Here is a 19239-nt window from a genome sequence, read left to right as displayed (position 1 = left end):
CTAACGTAACTTCCTCTTTTCTGCAGAGCTGGGAGGAAGTGAGACACGCCTGAAGAGAGAGCCCCGCTGGCAGAAGGCTGACTCTGAATCGCCGGTGCCGAGGCAGAACTCTTCAGTGCAGTAAAAATGACGACGGAGATGGCGGGCAGCAGAAGAAACACAAGATGGTCAGGGTTGGGCTGGGGAGGCTTAGCCTCACCAAGCCTCTTATACGGGGTGCCTATGGCAGCGGGACATGTTTATCCACTCCTAGCCTAACTGAGATAATATTTAACCATCTCTCTGACTTCATGTGCAACTTTCTTCAAATCAGTCACCTTACTTTCAACTTCTTCCTATTTTCTTACTCATCTATATGTTACAACTTTGCCTTACCCTTCACTACCAATTATAATGTTCTATTACGTATTGTGTTGTCATTGCAAGTAGTATACCATGCCATATTTTGTATTGTTACTTGAATATTTTTACTGCTGTAATTGCCTATTGCTCATGTTTGATCTATTCTTACTGTACACCGCCTTGAGTGAATTCCTTCAAAAAGGCGGTAAATAAATCCTAATAAATAAATAAATATTTGCTCAGTCTTTACATGCGGGGTGACATCATCTGGTGGCATTAGGATGGAACAGCTTTCCTAGCTTTAAACCAAGGAGACTACTATATACAAGAAGGGCCATGTATGCTGAGAACTTTATGCTGGTGCTGAGCTCTGGAGAAAACTGTTCTACCCCAGTGCCGTCAGATGACATCGCCCCATTTGCATGCCTGATTAATTCTGCTGTCTATTGAGGACACACATTAAGGTAAGTAAAATTTACACTTGTGCATACAGTAGACTTGCCATTCTAACAACAAACTCAGTTTTGTGTGGAGTGGATGCTCTTTTAATGCAAAAGTGATATTTAAGAAAATGGTCTATGAAAATATTTTTACTTAAAACAAACATGGGATACATTTTAAATGTATTTAATTGTTTTGTTTCACCTCAGCACCCTGTATACTGTGTAAATGTGGTTGGTACACAGAATGCTCACAATCTGATCAGCATCTCAACTGATGGAAAGATATGTTCTTGGAGTCTAGACATGCTTTCCCAGCCACAGGTAAGAAAAAGAAAATGTCATTCACAGATATTAATTAGGGGAATGCTGCTTTTCTTTATCAATTTGTAATTTTTTTGATTCCATTTCTTTGCAGATCTATAACAATGTTTAAACCCAAAGGCCAAACATTTTCAAGCAGTTTTGACCTTGTCACATTGGAATAATTATTTTAAAAGTATTGGTAAATTCACAACTCGGGCATTCGGCACACACACAGACGTATCAACCCCCGCCCCCTTCAATACCACACTACAAGCGTTATCTTCAATAGAATTGGATTTATTTTGGCCGCAGCCAGGAACATCAAAATTGTTACAACTTAAACAAATTACATTACATCTTCTACTAATCATTATGCCAGCATGCATTTCTACCCGGGTACACAGCTTCTACACGTAGTTGCATATTCTGGGCCACAGGCCAAGCCGTACCAAGCCCCTGTGGCCCCCTGTGCTGTTTTCCAAGCACCCGACGTCACTTGGTGTCTCCCGTTGAAGGAGGCACCTACCACATTTACAAAATGACGTTCTAGGCCTCCCGGCCGCCCAAGCCAGGAGACAAGCTATATACACGTTGTTTCCTGTTGAAGGAGGCACCTACCACATTTACAAAATGATGTTCTAGGCCTCCCGGCCGCCCAAGCCAGGAGACAAGCTGTATACACGTTGTTTCCTTATAACAAGGCTGCTCACATGCAAGCCTACCATTTGCATCAACTTGATAATTTTCCACACAACTCTTTCTGCAGCAGTAGTTACCCCAAACTTGTAACTGTTATGTGTCAAGCTGCTGTGTACCCATTGCTGGCTGTGCGTAAACATTGTAGTCTAACGCCTTGCTGCGACAAATCTTGCCTCTCAAGTGGGTGGGCGGGTGGGCGTTGCTCTTCTCCTGCTTCCAAATTCAAAAGGACTTCCTGTGCAGTTCAAATTCCTCTCTCCTCCTCCCTTGCTCCTCCCCTTCTTTCCTGCCCCCTCCCCTTGCTACCCCTTGTTTCCCTCCCACTACTACCTCTGCTCTCTAGCTAGGCCCTCCCTATACCCTCCCCCACACTTCTGTCTTCGCTGGCCTTCAGCCCGGTTGTGGTCGGCCCCCCTTTAATGGGTGTGCCTGGTTCTTTCTGTAAAAATGAGTAGAGTCACTTAGTGGCATTCAGACCTTTATGCAGAGATTTATAGAAAAAATTTAGAAATATATCTGGGCATTACAGTAGTCCTGTTTTTTTTGGGAAGGGGGGGGGTTGTTCTGCATGGTAGTGTAACCTCTTCCTCTTCCCCCCACCACACACACACAGAGCAGCAATCTGATAACTTGCCCTTTTCTGGGGTTTTTTCATCTTTCTTTCTTCTTGCTAGTATGTCTCAGAAAATCTTTTTTGCCCCTATTTATTCTGTAGTTGGTGTTTTTTGTCACTTTTCATCTATCTGTCATTACTGTCAGCAAGTACGTTTTAGGATACAGCTCATAGTAAAATAATATATTAATTCTGGTGGCTGAAGGGCAAGGGCAAACTATAGCTATTGTCTACCCTTGATCTTCAAGTCATGTTTTTCCTTGGTCATTATTTGAGTGAAAATTACCTTTTTTAATTTTACATTTTATTATTCTACCTACACAGTCCAACAGAACAAAACAATAATAGAATAGCATGCACAAGTACAATGCAATTCAAACATACATCAACAACGAAACACTTTGTGCGGAATTTCTCTTTATTTTTTTTTTGTACCTCCAATGCTTCCCCCCACCCTTTTTTATATCCTCCCCTTCCCATACCCCCCATTTCTTTATGCATGTTACATATTACCTTCTTTATCATCATCCCAGTAATTGGACCACTAATGTGGCTTCTTCACTGTAGTCACTATATTACCATTGCTGTATAAAACCTTGCTGAAATTCCTTCTGTGTCCCTCTCCTCAATCTCTCCCCTCTTTAATACTCTAAAAGTTTGGCAGAAGACCTACTTGCTGAATGGAGTAAAGTCTCCCAAACTGGGGACCAAATATAAGTTCTCTGTTTTCACTGTACCTCCTTTAATGTCAGCCCTTTCAAATTTTAAGTTGGTTCATCTCATTTTTCCACTGTGACACATTGGGTGGGTCTTGGAGTCTCCAGTTGAACAATGTACATATCCTCCCCAAGAGAGAGGGTTTTTTTCAATAATGCACTCCCTACCATTTGATTACATGCATGTTTTAATTTCCACTTTAAGATTTCTCTGAAAATATCAAGTCTTTCCCTAGTAATTTATCCCTGTTGCATTAAATCTCTATTCCAGAGTACTGCAGTTCTATCAAAATCCTATTTTGGAGTTAGACTCAATATATTTTGGAAGAAGGATAAACTCACTACCACTTATAATGTTCTAGTACATATTGTGGTGTCTTTGCAAGTAGTATACCATGCCATACTTTGTATTCAAATATTTTTATTGCTCTAATTGCCTACTGCTCATGTTTGATCTATTCTTACTGTACACCGCCTTGAGTGAATTCCTTCAAAAAGGCGGTAAATAAATCCTAATAAATAAATAAAGACCGAATATAATGTGTGACTTGCAAGTAAGCATACCAATCACAAGCATCCAAAATGCCCCCATTACACAAGTCCTTGAAAGATCTACATTTACCTTCTTCTGTAATCAGATCTCCAACCCATGAAACTTTTTCTTGCCTAAGACTGTAATCATACTTTGCTCTTGTCAGGGACCAACTCTAAATTCCCTTGCAAAAGGAGCCATAGGAGTCAACCTTTCAAAATGATTGGAGGTGCTCAACTTGGTACAAATTACCAAGTCCATGTAAAGGAAATTAAAGCGTTGTGGGTTGTCAGGCTGCACAGTAGGTGGTGCACATACAGGGAGGACTTGTGGATAAAAGAAATGCTAGGGGTAACACTGCAAATCCCACCAGTCTCTCTTCCTCTCCAATCCCAACTCATCGCCAAGTGTACCATCCTACTTCCAGCCTATCTACACCACACTCATACTGTGCTTTCCTGGCCCATCTATACAACCCATATTCTCCCCCCCCCCAGCCAGTCCTTAATAGTCTCTCTTCCCTACCTAATCTATGCACACCATAGCTTTTCTCTCAGACCATCCCCACTTCTTTCTCAGTCCCTCCCCACCTTTATCTTCTTCCTCCTCTCATCTTCTGTTTTTCCGTCACTTCTTTCTCCCAGTGCAGTTTGACTTTTGTTTTGGGGTAGGATGTGTTATACCCCCCCCCCCCCCCACACACACACACACACACACATCCACCCACCCACCCTTACCTACTCCATTCCCCCATTCTGTACATCCCTGCTCTCTACTTCTCTTGACCTGACCTTCCTTGCCCCCCTACTAATTCTTCCCCCCCAATAGATTCCCTCTTACTCTTCCTTTGTCAGTGCTTCTCCCCTGAAGGGTAGGCTCACCCATCCCTCATACCTCCTAAGCAGATTCATCACACATTCAAGTTTTTTATCATCACTCTTCCTGGCAAGGATCATATTCCTACTCCTCCCTTCTCAGAACCCCAGACACCATTCATATCTAGAACTCAGACTGAAATACAATAGCAGTTCCACATCCAGAAAGGCCCTATGAGCTGCTCCACCACCTGTATGCGCAAACCTTGGAAACTCAGCATTCAGTTGCTCCACAGCCCCTAGGGCCACATTTACATGTGGTGCTTCCTGCCCTCAGACTGAAAATCCCAAAGATCACATGTTAAGCAGGAAATCAGTGAACCCATGGCATGCATGTGTGCCAGTCCACCTGCTAAAGCTCTAGTGGCCACAGAGTAAGTGGTTGACTTAGGGAGCTGAGTTAGCACAGACCCTAGTGCCGTCTGCAAAAATGAAAATTGCAGTGGCGTTCCTAGGGCAGCTGACACCCGGGGCGGATCGCCGATGCGCCCCCCCCCCCCCCCCCGGCGAAACGACACCTCCCCCCGCGAAATGACACCCCCCCCCCCCCGGGTGCATTTTTACCTGCTGGGGGGGGGGGGGGGGTGCCGCGCGCCTGTCGGCTTCGCTCGTTCCATGCTCCCTCTGCCCCGGAAAAGGAAGTAACCTGTTCCGGGGCAGAGGGAGCACAGAACGAGCGGCGCCGAGAGGCGTGGCACCCCCCCCCCCCCCCAGTGGTGGACCGCACCCACCACCCCCCCTAGGAACGCCACTGGAAAATTGGCACCTCATTGGGTTTACAGCTTTCACACAATACCCCTCCTTTATTAGTGGTGACTCGTGCACAACATCCCTCTTATTCTCTCCTTTTACCAAACATCCCCTTCTTTCTCCTCTGCTAGCACCATTATTCCCCCCCAAACCCCTCTTTCCTTAGTCCATATGATATGGAAGGAGATAGGGGTGTCATCACTATAACAGTACCCCCTCATTCGTGGTATCCTGCACAGCCACACAGGTCACACACCTCAAAAGTTAACCTGTAGCACAGCTGTGCTGGGAGTGAGAATGGAAAGCTAGGGCTTAGTATTTGAACCAAGGGGAAAACCAAACCAAGAACCCCTTTCCCCCTTCCAGACTCCACCTGTCTCTCCTGTAACCTCTTCCTGCTGCTGCTATTGCTATTTCTTTGGGATGATACAGCATATTGAGCCCACTAAGTCTAACACCACTGTCTCCCATAAGATGTAACAAGGGAATGACTTTTATTTTTGTGAAAAAGGGGAGATGGTGTTACTATCTCTTCCCCTTTCAATTTGAGACTCAATCCTAGATCTCTGCATTTCAGAGCTGCCAAAGAGAAGCAATTTTACAGGTATTTTTCAAACTGTGGCATCAAATACTGCCACAACCCCCTCCTGCTCCCCCATGCCCTCCTAGTAAAATAATATATATATATTCTGGTGACTGAAGGGCATGGGGAAAACTATAGCTATTGTCTACTCTTGATTCAGCCCAGCTGGCATAGAAATATTTACGGAAAACATAAACAATTTTCTAACCTTTGTGTCTGTAGATGATTCTCTTCCAATCTTCTTCCCATATCATCATCATTTCTCTTTCCTCCTTGTATATGTGTGTCTGTGGTTTCTACAGCTTCTATCGTCTCACTTTCTTCTAGTCTTACTCCCTCCTCCATTTCTCACCCTTTTCTCCATGTCTATTCTCTCCATCATGACCCCCTCTTCACAAAGCTGCTCTCCGTCTCTTTCAGCTCCTTCTCTCTGTAGCTTGTGTCCCTTCTGTCTACTGTTCTCTCTCCCAGATCTCCTTCAGCTAGAGAACTTCTCCCGTGCAGTCCATGCTTTTCCCTCGCACACATCCTTGTGTCTACTCCTCTTCCACATCTCCATTATCAATCCCTGTCCCCATCACCCAGCCATTCTTCCCTTTTACTGCTTCTTTCTACGTCTTCCAGCATTTCAGAGCAGCATTGTCTCTCCCAACCAGTGACTCCTTTCCATTCCCTTCCCCACTTCCTAGGCCCCTTTATTCCTCTCACCAGTACCTCTGTTTTTTTTTTTTAACCTTAATTGTTATAGGTATTACTTTGGCAGCATAGGTAAAGTAGTCATGCCAGTATCTGAGCCTGTCTGTCCTGTTGTATCAGTCTGCTGCACTTGCCTTCCCCATTGGCTGCTGCTAGGCAACAGTAACTCCCTTCTCCCCCACAGTCTATTGTACAGGCTGCAAAGGGAGGCAGGGAGCCAGCCAACAGGGGGAGGGGGTAGAGCAGTAGGATACAGAAGCACTTCCTTCCTGTTTTTTTCCTGTAACTTTGCAGTTTGGAGCTTGCTTCCCCAGATCTACAGACTTGCATGGAAAAATATTGAGGGTGCTCAGGCACCCACAGAGCTGGCGCCTATGAAAGGAGCAACACTTTTGTTGTACTCATTTAAATCTTCATTAATTTACGTAAAACGCATAGTTTTTAGGATAATTTGGTTGTGATCTGCACTGTATGAAGTTTCCGAGAATGAAGATAAAATAATAAAGCTGCTGATGTTGTCATTTGTTTCTCTAATAGCAAAGGGATATAATGCTGAGTTCCTTTAATCCAATAGGATAAGTGTTACATAATGTTTAAACCTGTTTATTGATGATGATATCAGCACATAGAAGCATAGGCAAATAATGTTCTCAAAATAAAGTACAAATGCCAAATATCGTCAAACCAGAAAATGTCAAAATATTTTACCTTTTTCTCCCCCCAATCCTATCTAATATGAGAGCTATCACGTCTACTCCTCCTGTCCATTCCCCCCCCCCCCCATAAAAAAAATCAACTACTTAAAGTGTAATGAAAAAGAAAAACCACAAAATTTCACAATATGTCCCAACAGATATCATATAAGAATAAGCCAAAAGTGAGAAAAAGCTGTCAGTCCATCCTTCATTCTGGCTTAAAGGATAAAATATAAAAGAAAGTCCAAAAGATAAAGGTCCAATGACCCAAGCCCAAGCCAAGCTACAGAAACTAACTGCTTCCCTTAGTATAGGACATCCTGCTTTGTGAGAGCCAACAGTGGCTGGGATAGTATGGGAAAAAAGACTTTGCTGCCGCCACCAATTTTTAAAAAAATGGGTTTGTAGAGCAGGATAAATAACTCGCTGGAGATCTTACATTCATACAGTTTAGTGCAAAGAGGTGCAAAAGCTCTATACTGAGCACGTGCTCTGACAGTATAGTCTTGGAAAGAAAGTACTTTATGATTATCATATTCCAAGCGATTCCCACGGCACAATGCCTGAAGTATTGCATGCTTATGATCATAGTGACAAACACGAAGAACCACAACATAAGGACAAGTAATAGCAGTATTCCTTGAACCCACACAACAAGCCCACTGAATTTTAAAAGGTACCTCCAAAGTTCCCAAGTGTAAAGATTGCAGAATCCAGCTCTCCAGCCATATGACACAGTTGCTTCACTGCCCAAGAGGAACTTTAGGCCTGGAATTCCAACATTCCAACCTGATGCTGCTGTGAAGCCAATTCCAAATCAAGATTATCCAAACGCTTGTTTGCAGCCTTTGTTCTATCGTGAAGCTGTTGTAATTTTGCATCCACTGCTGCCTCCACCGCAACCCTCACCTCCGATACCATTTCTAAAGTCCACACGGTACTTACTGAGGGACTTGGTGGAGGCAATGAAACCGTCATCTTGGCTAACGCTCCCTTCCTTTGACCTTACTCTTACGAGGCAACTTGAAGCCATATCAACGACTAGGGCTTTCTAATTCACACCTCGTCAAACCAACAAGATTTTATTTTATTTATTTATCCAAAAATGAGTTTCAGTTCTGTAAGCTCTTTCGAGCAGGGACTGTCCTTCTATGTTTAAATTGTACAGCGCTGCGTAACCCTAGTAGCGCTTTAGAAATGCTAGTTAGTAGTAGTAGTAGTTCAATGTGACTTACATTTAACAGTTGATGTTTTGTTTTACAGTGGTTGGCAAGATACCTGCTAGTGCATATGGAATAGTCATTGGGTTTCTTGAGAAGATATGTCTTAGTTAATTTCTTAAATGAAAAGATGCGTTACAGTTAGAGGTTGTGTTGTGTATTATTAGAGAATGATTAGTGCACATTACCTAGTTTAGCAATAACTGTGATTATAGATCTATTAGCATTATGAACTGCTCAAAATAAGCTTTCAAAATAGTGATTACTTTTTATTTTTTCACAGTACATCTAAGAAAGCCAGTGGCTTCAAGTATTGTTCCAAGTACAGGCAGATGGTATATGTTATGGAACATAACCAATCACAGTATAAATGTTTTGGGGAAGGGCCATGATTTAACCCTTTGTAATATCTGGCTAAGGATGTCATCAAAGGTGTAGAGGAGTAGCCTAATGTTTAATACAGTGAGTTGAGAACCTGGGGAACTAGATTTGATTCCCATTGCAGTTCCTTGTGACCCTGAGCAAGTCATTTAACCCTCCATTGGCCCAGATATTTAAAAAAAAACCCCATAGATTGTGAGCCTACTAGGGACAGAGAAAATACCTGCATATAATGTATGCAAAACCCCTTTGGTTGTACCCACAGAAAGGTGGCATATGAAATCTATGACCCTTTACTTTTACCCTTTAATGAAGATCCACAAAATGAGATGACAGTCTTCTCTTAAAGAATTAAAGAAAACCAGGCTCTCACAGCCCATCCAGAAGAGGAAGAACTGTATTGTCCATTGGTGACGTTGAAGTGCAAGTTTCCACTGGAAACAAATGCAAAGAAAATACAAATATGCAATAAGACAAACTAAAAGGTCTTACTATAAAACCAAGATAGGGCCAAACTACAAAGACATGCATAAATTATACCAATTTGTGAATAAATTACTAGATACCACATTGGTTACCACAACCAACACAGACGCACCATCCGCAGACAAACTTGCTAAATATTTCAATGACAAGATTGCAAACCTACGCACTACATTACCACAGTACACCACTGATATCGAAAAATTCATGGGCTGCATGGACCCAATCTTTGGAGAATACTCAGCAGACCGAATCTGGATAAACTTCGCCTTCCTCACCGAAGAAATCATAGCACAAGCAATCAACAGGTTTGCCAAATCCCATTGCAAACTGGACACATGCCCCAATTACCTTATAAAATCAGGTCCTCAACTCTTCATAGCCGACCTCACATCACACCTAAACTACATGCTGCAACATGGACTCTTTCCTAAGGATAAAGGCAACATACTATTCACCCCAATACCTAAAGATCCAAAGAAAAAAGCAAATGAAATCACCAACTATCGCCCAGTAGCATCCATCCCCCTGGTAGTCAAACTTTTGGAAAGCATGGTAACCAAGCAACTTACCGACTACTTAAACAAATTCTCAATATTACACGAATCACAATCAGGATTTTGCTCCAACCACAGCACCGAAACAGTAATAATCACTCCTAACCAAATTCAAACAAGAAATTGCAACAGGCAAAAGTGTACTCCTACTATTCAACATGTCTAGTGCGTTTGATATGGTAAACCATAAAATACTACTAAACATCCTAGAATATTTTGGGATTGGGGGAAGGGTACTTAGCTGGATCAAGTATTTCTTACCACAAGAACCTACCAAGTGATATCAAACTCAAATATATCATCACCTTGGAAACCAGAATGTGGAGCACCCCATCACCGACCCTCTTTAATCTAATGATGACCCCACTAGCCAAATCCCTATCCAACTAAGGCCTCAACCCCTACATCTACGCAGATGATGTCACGATATACATCCCGTTTAAACACGATCTAACAGAAATCACAAAATCGAACTCAGCCTACAAATCATGAACTCATGGGCGGTTGCATTTCAATTAAAACTCAACGCAGAAAAAACACGTTGTCTCATCATATCATATCACAATACAATACGTACAAACCCACCAGTATAAACACCCCAGATTACACTCTTCCTGTCTCAGACAACCTGAAAATTCTCAGAATCACCATTGACCGAAACCTTACGCTAGAAAGCCAAGCAAAAAATACAACAAAGAAAATGTTCCACTCAGGTTTTACTCATTTGAGTTTCCACATTTTCTTCCCGAAGGAAATATTCTGCAGCCTGGTACAATCAATGATGCTAAGTCACCTAGACTAATGCAATGTATGCCGGATGTAAAGAACAAATTATGAAGAAACTTCAAATTGCCCCAAACACCACAGCCAGACTCATATTTGGAAAAACAAGATACGAAAGCGCCAAACCCCTACGTGAAAAACTGCATTGGCTCCCAATCAAAGAACGAATCTCGTTCAAAATCTGCAACCTGGTTCACAAAATTATTCACGGCGAGGCCCCGATCTACATGGCAGACCTCATAGACTTACCAACTAGAAACACAAACAGGTCAGCACGCACATTCCTAAATCTCCACTACCCAAGCTGCAAAGGACTAAAATACAAATCAACATATGCAATGAGCTCACAAATATGGAATACACTACCAAACATCACGAAAACAATGCATGACCTAACAGCCTTTCGGAAATCATTAAAGACCAATCTGTTCAAGAAGGCTTACCACAACGATCCAACCTAAACACCCAAACCCTGCAACACAACTAAACTTGTACCAGGACAGGACACTTAATTCTTCCTCCCCAACTACCTAAGACACTCTGTTACTCATGAACTTTAACACAATTACCACTCTATATTTCTGACACGGGAATTGGCTTTCGCCATCACGGTACTATGTAAGCCACATTGAGCCTGCAAATAGGTGGGAAAATATGGGATACAAATGCAACAAATAAATAAATAAATTTATACTGATATACTGCCTAAGGGAATTCCATCTAGGTGGTTTACAGACAAAATCAATAATAGAAAGTAGAAAGAAACTACAACGCTCTTCAGTACCAAAGCTTAAATAGAAGCCATGGAGACAAGAGTTTTCACTGTACTGATGCATGCTGTGTATCAGGTTTGAATGCTTGCACAACAAGCTAAAGGGTGAGAACATGGAGGATCAGTTTGAAGGAGCCAAAACATTTGTGTTTAATCCCTTTAATGCATGGTTCCAAGAGATGTGAGATACTGTGTGCCAATCCTTAGCGTGATTAGATGTGAAGGCTGTGCCCTGGATGAAAGGCAATCACATGACCATAGTCCAGAGGGCCAGCTTCAGGCTTTTGGCACGCCTGAAAAGACTATAGAGAAGATAAGTCTACCCCTGTAGACCCATTATATCTTTTTGAAAAGGGTCATTAAGAATGCTGAGTTGCAGATGTTGATTCTGAACCCCATGTAAAGCTTTGAGAAACTTGCCTATTGCTGGCTTCCCTGTGGTTTGGCATTGAGCACACTGAGTTGGATCCAGGTAAGGTTGGAGAGGGAAACATCTTATTCCTTTTGACCTGGCCATTCGTACAACTCTGAGAGCATACAGTGGGGGAAATAAGTATTTGATCCCTTGCTGATTTTGTAAGTTTGCCCACTGACAAAGACATGAGCAGCCCATAATTGAAGGGTAGGTTATTGGTAACAGTGAGAGATAGCACATCACAAATTAAATCCGGAAAATCACATTGTGGAAAGTATATGAATTTATTTGCATTCTGCAGAGGGAAATAAGTATTTGATCCCCCACCAACCAGTAAGAGATCTGGCCCCTACAGACCAGGTAGATGCTCCAAATCAACTCGTTACCTGCATGACAGACAGATGTCGGCAATGGTCACCTGTATGAAAGACACCTGTCCACAGACTCAGTGAATCAGTCAGACTCTAACCTCTACAAAATGGCCAAGAGCAAGGAGCTGTCTAAGGATGTCAGGGACAAGATCATACACCTGCACAAGGCTGGAATGGGCTACAAAACCATCAGTAAGACGCTGGGCGAGAAGGAGACAACTGTTGGTGCCATAGTAAGAAAATGGAAGAAGTACAAAATGACTGTCAATCGACAAAGATCTGGGGCTCCGCGCAAAATCTCACCTCGTGGGGTATCCTTGATCATGAGGAAGGTTAGAAATCAGCCTACAACTACAAGGGGGGAACTTGTCAATGATCTCAAGGCAGCTGGGACCACTGTCACCACGAAAACCATTGGTAACACATTACGACATAACGGATTGCAATCCTGCAGTGCCCGCAAGGTCCCCCTGCTCCGGAAGGCACATGTGACGGCCCGTCTGAAGTTTGCCAGTGAACACCTGGATGATGCCGAGAGTGATTGGGAGAAGGTGCTGTGGTCAGATGAGACAAAAATTGAGCTCTTTGGCATGAACTCAACTCGCCGTGTTTGGAGGAAGAGAAATGCTGCCTATGACCCAAAGAACACCGTCCCCACTGTCAAGCATGGAGGTGGAAATGTTATGTTTTGGGGGTGTTTCTCTGCTAAGGGCACAGGACTACTTCACCGCATCAATGGGAGAATGGATGGGGCCATGTACCGTACAATTCTGAGTGACAACCTCCTTCCCTCCGCCAGGGCCTTAAAAATGGGTCGTGGCTGGGTCTTCCAGCACGACAATGACCCAAAACATACAGCCAAGGCAACAAAGGAGTGGCTCAGGAAGAAGCACATTAGGGTCATGGAGTGGCCTAGCCAGTCACCAGACCTTAATCCCATTGAAAACTTATGGAGGGAGCTGAAGCTGCGAGTTGCCAAGCGACAGCCCAGAACTCTTAATGATTTAGAGATGATCTGCAAAGAGGAGTGGACCAAAATTCCTCCTGACGTGTGCAAACCTCATCATCAACTACAGAAGACGTCTGACCGCTGTGCTTGCCAACAAGGGTTTTGCCACCAAGTATTAGGTCTTGTTTGCCAGAGGGATTAAATACTTCTCCGAGGACAAGCAGGCTGCTTGTTCTCACGACTGGGTTGACGTCCGCGGCAGCCCCCACCAACCGGAAGAAGCTTCGCGGGACGGTCGGCACGCAGGCCACGCCCACCGCGCATGCGCGGCCGCCTTCCCGCCCGTGCGCGACCGCTCCCGCCAGTTACTTTTTTTCCGCGACTGAGAGAGGGGTGCGTTTGCCTCTCTCTCTGTTCAGCCGCCGGATTTTCGACCGCGTTTACGCGGATCGTCGCTTGGATCCCGTTCGGTTTCCTCTGATTTTGTTTGTATTGTTTTAGAAAAAAAAAAAAAAAAAAAAAAGACATTTTTTGCGCGTGTGGAGCACGCGCTCCCCTTTTTCCCTCGCTTTCTAGCGGGGACGCCACGCTGCGGCCTAGTGGCCGCTCGGTCGGTTGATTTTTTCGTGGTGTGATTTTAGCCACCATTGCCGACTTTGACTTCGCCGACGCGATTTTTCCGTCGATGTCCTCGAAGGTCCCGAGTGGATTTAAAAAGTGTGGTCGCTGCGGCCGGCCGATCTCGCAGACCGACACCCACGCTTGGTGCCTCCAGTGCCTCGGGCCGGAGCACAATCTCAAGTCGTGCGCTTTGTGTCTCGGTCTCCGGAAACGGACTCAGGTTGCGAGGCAAGTTCTGCGGGACCGTCTTTTTGGAACTTGCGCCGGCCCCTCGACGTCGACCTCGACGGCATCGGTATCGAAGGCCGGTTCTTCGGTACCGGTATCGATGCCCGAGACATCGGCACCGATGGCAGCGACCCCAGGAGAACAGGTCCCGTCGGCCCGCCGGTCCGCCGGTGAGAGTGGGGTTGAGAGGCCGCGTGGGCAGTCGGCCCCGGTCACTCCCTCAACTCGTGAGCCACGGGACCGAACCCTGTCGGACCCGGTACCTCGAGACCGAGGGGGATCGACCTCCTCCTCCTCCATGCCCTCCGGCGCCGGTGACGTGCACCGGAAAAAAGATAAGAAGCGCCGTCACCGGGAGCCCTCGGTGCACCCTGAAGAGGAGTCGACGCCGAAGCGTCATCGCAGAGAGGAGAGATCTCCGTCGGTGGTGGAGGTACCGACGCGTCGGGGTTCCGGCACCTCGGTGCCGTCTCCTGGCCCCCAGCAGCTTCTGGCACCGACACCCTTACCGGCCCCACCGCCTTTCCCGGCAGCGGGCCTGGACGAGTGCCTCAGAGCCATCCTTCCGGGGATCCTGGAAGGGCTGATGCGCCAGGCTGTGCCGGCGTCGGGGGTGCTTGCGCCCCCGGCGCCGATGACTGTGGCGCCGGCGAGCTCTAGCCCGGCGCCGGGGCTGTCGACACCGCCGCCGCTTGCGGTGCCGGTCTCGACCGCCACGCAGGTGGAGTCCCCGTCGACGTCGATGGAGGGAGCTCCGTCCCCGCCGGCGCGGGAGTCCACCGCTCGACGACACCGAGACCTTGGTGCCTCGACGTCGAGCCGGGCCCGGTACCGGACTCAGCTACATGAGCTAATGTCCGATACCGAGGATGAGAACTCGTGGGGGGAAGAGGAGGACCCGAGATATTTCTCCTCAGAGGAGTCTACGGGCCTTCCCTCGGACCCCACGCCGTCACCGGAGAGGAAGCTCTCACCTCCTGAGAGTCTCTCCTTTGCCTCCTTTGTGCGGGATATGTCTATAAGCATTCCCTTTCCCGTGGTCTCTGTGGAAGAGCCGAGGGCCGAGATGCTCGAGGTCCTCGACTATCCATCACCACCTAGAGAGTCCTCCACGGTACCGCTGCACAATGTCCTGAAGGAGACGCTGCTTCGGAACTGGGTGCGACCACTAACTAACCCCACCATTCCCAAGAAAGCAGAGTCCCAGTACAGGATCCACTCTGACCCAGAGCTCATGCGGCCCCAGTTGCCCCATGACTCAGCGGTCGTGGATTCTGCTCTCAAGAGGGCACGGAGTTCGAGGGATACCGCCTCGGCGCCCCCGGGGCGGGAGTCTCGCACTCTGGACTCATTTGGGAGGAAGGCCTACCAATCCTCCATGCTCGTGACCCGCATCCAATCTTACCTGCTCTATATGAGCATCCACATGCGGACCAATGTGCAACAGCTGGCGGACCTGGTCGATAAGCTCCCGCCGGAGCAGTCCAGGCCTTATCAGGAGGTGGTCAGGCAGCTGAAGGCGTGCAGAAAGTTCCTGTCCAGGGGGATTTTTGACACCTGTGACGTGGCATCTCGTGCTGCGGCCCAAGGTATAGTGATGCGCAGGCTCTCATGGCTGCGTGCCTCTGACCTGGACAACCGCACCCAGCAGAGACTGGCTGACGTCCCTTGCCGGGGGGATAATATTTTTGGCGAGAAGGTCGAGCAGATGGTTGACCAACTGCATCAGCGGGAAACCGCTCTCGACAAGCTCTCCCACCGGGCGCCTTCAGCACCCGCCCCCGCGGGCGGGCGTTTTTCCCGGGCTCGGCAGGCTGCACCCTATTCTTTTGCGAAGCGTAGGTACAACCAGCCGGCCCGAAGGCCTCGTCAGGCACAGGGACAGCCCCAGCGCACTCGTTCCCGTCAACAGCGTGCGCCTAAGCAGCCCCCTGCGCCTCCACAGCAAAAGCCGGGGACGGGCTTTTGACTGGATCCATGGGAACATAGCCGCCCTACAAGTGTCCGTACCGGACGACCTGCCGGTCGGAGGGAGGTTAAAATTCTTTCACCAAAGGTGGCCTCATAACCTCCGACCAGTGGGTTCTCCAAATAGTGCGGTACGGATACGCCCTGAATTTGGCCTCCCTGCCTCCAAATTGTCCTCCGGGAGCTCAGTCTTTCAGCTCCCATCACAAGCAGGTACTTGCAGAGCAACTCTCCGCCCTTCTCAGCGCCAATGCGGTCGAGCCCGTACCACCCGGGCAGGAAGGGCAGGGATTCTATTCCAGGTACTTCCTTGTGGAAAAGAAAACAGGGGGGATGCGTCCCATCCTAGACCTGAGAGGCCTGAACAAATTCCTGGTCAAAGAAAAGTTCAGGATGCTTTCCTTGGGCACCCTTCTGCCAATGATTCAGAAAAACGATTGGCTATGTTCCCTGGATTTAAAGGACGCATACACTCACATCCCGATACTGCCAGCTCACAGACAGTATCTCAGATTCCGCCTGGGCGCACGGCACTTTCAGTATTGTGTGCTGCCCTTTGGGCTCGCCTCTGCCCCACGAGTGTTTACAAAGTGCCTCGTGGTGGTAGCGGCCTACCTACGCAAGCTGGGAGTGCACGTGTTCCCATATCTCGACGATTGGCTGGTCAAGAACACCTCGGAGGCAGGAGCCCTCCGGTCCATGCAGTGCACTATTCAACTTCTGGAGCTGCTGGGGTTTGTGATAAATTACCCAAAGTCCCATCTCCAGCCAACTCAGTCTCTGGAATTCATAGGAGCGCTGCTGAATTCCCAGACGGCTCAGGCCTACCTTCCCGAAGCGAGGGCCACCAATCTCTTGGCCCTGGCTTCGCAGACCAGAGCGTCTCAGCAGATCACAGCTCGGCAGATGTTGAGACTTCTGGGTCATATGGCCTCCACAGTTCATGTGACTCCCATGGCTCGTCTTCACATGAGATCTGCTCAATGGACCCTAGCTTCCCAGTGGTTCCAAGCCACCGGGAATCTAGAGGATGTCATCCGCCTCTCCACCAGTTGCCGCACTTCACTGCTCTGGTGGACCATCCGGACCAATTTGACCCTGGGACGTCCATTCCAAATTCCGCAGCCCACGAAAGTGCTGACGACGGATGCATCTCGCCTGGGGTGGGGAGCCCATGTCGATGGGCTTCACACCCAGGGTCTGTGGTCCCTCCAGGAAAAGGATCTGCAGATCAACCTCCTGGAGCTCCGAGCGATCTGGAACGCACTGAAGGCTTTCATAGATCGGCTGTCCTGCCAAATTATCCAAATTCGGACAGACAATCAGGTTGCAATGTATTACGTCAACAAGCAGGGGGGCACCGGATCTCGCCCCCTGTGTCAGGAAGCCGTCGGTATGTGGCGTTGGGCGTGTCGGTTCGGCATGCTTCTCCAAGCCACGTACCTGGCAGGCGTAAACAACAGTCTGGCCGACAGACTGAGCAGAGTCATGCAACCGCACGAGTGGTCGCTCCATTCCAGAGTGGTACGCAAGATCTTCCGAGAGTGGGGCACCCCCTCGGTGGATCTTTTCGCCTCTCAGACCAACCACAAGCTGCCTCTGTTCTGTTCCAGACTTCAGACACACGGCAGGCTAGCGTCAGATGCCTTTCTCCTTCATTGGGGGACCGGCCTCCTGTATGCTTATCCTCCCATACCTTTGGTGGGGAAGACCTTACTGAAGCTCAAGCAAGACCGCGGCACCATGATTCTGATAGCGCCCTTTTGGCCCCGTCAGATCTGGTTCCCTCTTCTTCTGGAGTTGTCCTCCGAAGAACCGTGGAGATTGGAGTGTTTTCCGACTCTCATTTCGCAGAACGACGGAGCGTTGCTGCACCCCAACCTTCAATCCCTGGCTCTCACGGCCTGGATGTTGAGGGCGTAGACTTCGCTGCGTTGGGTCTGTCTGAGGGTGTCTCCCGGGTCTTGCTTGCCTCTAGGAAGGATTCCACTAAAAAGAGTTACTTTTTCAAGTGGAGGAGGTTTGTCGCTTGGTGTGAGAGCAAGGCCCTAGAACCTCGTTCTTGCCCTGCACAGAACCTGCTTGAATACCTTCTGCACTTATCAGAGTCTGGCCTCAAGACCAACTCAGTAAGGAATCACCTTAGTGCGATTAGTGCTTACCATTATCGTGTGGAAGGTAAAGCCATCTCTGGAGAGCCTTTAGTCGTTCGATTCATGAGAGGCTTGCTTTTGTCAAAGCCCCCTATCAAGCCTCCTACTGTGTCATGGGATCTCAACGTCGTCCTCACCCAGCTGATGAAACCTCCTTTTGAGCCACTGAATACCTGCCATCTGAAGTACTTGACCTGGAAGGTCATTTTCTTGGTGGCAGTTACTTCAGCTCGTAGGGTCAGTGAGCTTCAAGCCCTAGTAGCTCATGCTCCATATACTAAATTTCATCACAACAGAGTAGTGCTCCGCACTCACCCAAAGTTCCTGCCGAAGGTGGTGTCGGAGTTCCATCTTAACCAGTCAACATTCTTCCCCAGGCCGCATACCCGCCCTGCTGAACGTCAGTTGCACACATTGGACTGCAAGAGAGCATTGGCCTTCTACTTGGAGCGGACACAGCCCAACAGACAGTCCGCCCAATTGTTTATTTCTTTCGACCCTAACAGGCTAGGGGTCGCTGTCGGGAAACGCACCATCTCCAATTGGCTAGCAGATTGCATTTCCTTCACTTACGCCCAGGCTGGGCTGACTCTTGAGGGTCATGTCACGGCTCATAGTGTCAGAGCCATGGCAGCGTCGGTGGCCCACTTGAAGTCAGCCACTATTGAAGAGATCTGCAAGGCTGCGACGTGGTCATCTGTCCACACATTCACATCACATTACTGCCTCCAGCAGGATACCCGACGCGACAGTCGGTTCGGGCAGTCGGTGTTGCAGAATCTGTTTGGGGTGTAAATCCAACTCCACCCTCCAGGACCCGAATTTATTCTGGTCAGGCTGCACTCTCAGTTAGTTGTTCTTCGTAGGTCAATTTCTGTTGTACCCTCGCCGTTGCGAGGTTCAATTGACCTGGGTTATTGTTTTGAGTGAGCCTGAGAGCTAGGGATACCCCAGTCGTGAGAACAAGCAGCCTGCTTGTCCTCGGAGAAAGGGTATGATACATACCTGTAGCAGTTGTTCTCCGAGGACAGCAGGCTGATTGTTCTCACCTACCCTCCCTCCTCCCCTTTGGAGTTGTGTGTTTCATATTT

The 19239-nt window shown here is 47.6% G+C and overlaps 1 protein-coding gene across 2 annotated transcripts in view; it reads left to right on the top strand.

Annotated features, from left to right (window-relative positions):
- The window catches only part of DYNC1I2 (dynein cytoplasmic 1 intermediate chain 2), a 179047-nt gene that overhangs the window by 130117 nt on the left and 29691 nt on the right, over positions 1-19239 (top strand). For both annotated transcript variants that reach the window (XM_030208936.1, XM_030208935.1), the window contains one exon: positions 993-1106. In XM_030208936.1, coding sequence (XP_030064796.1) covers positions 993-1106 — 114 coding nt within the window. The remainder of the gene's footprint in view (positions 1-992; positions 1107-19239) is intronic.

Source organism: Microcaecilia unicolor, chromosome 7 (assembly GCF_901765095.1).
Source record: "Microcaecilia unicolor chromosome 7, aMicUni1.1, whole genome shotgun sequence".
NCBI classification, from domain to species: domain Eukaryota; kingdom Metazoa; phylum Chordata; class Amphibia; order Gymnophiona; family Siphonopidae; genus Microcaecilia; species Microcaecilia unicolor.
This window is presented reverse-complemented; position numbering and strand designations above follow the sequence as displayed.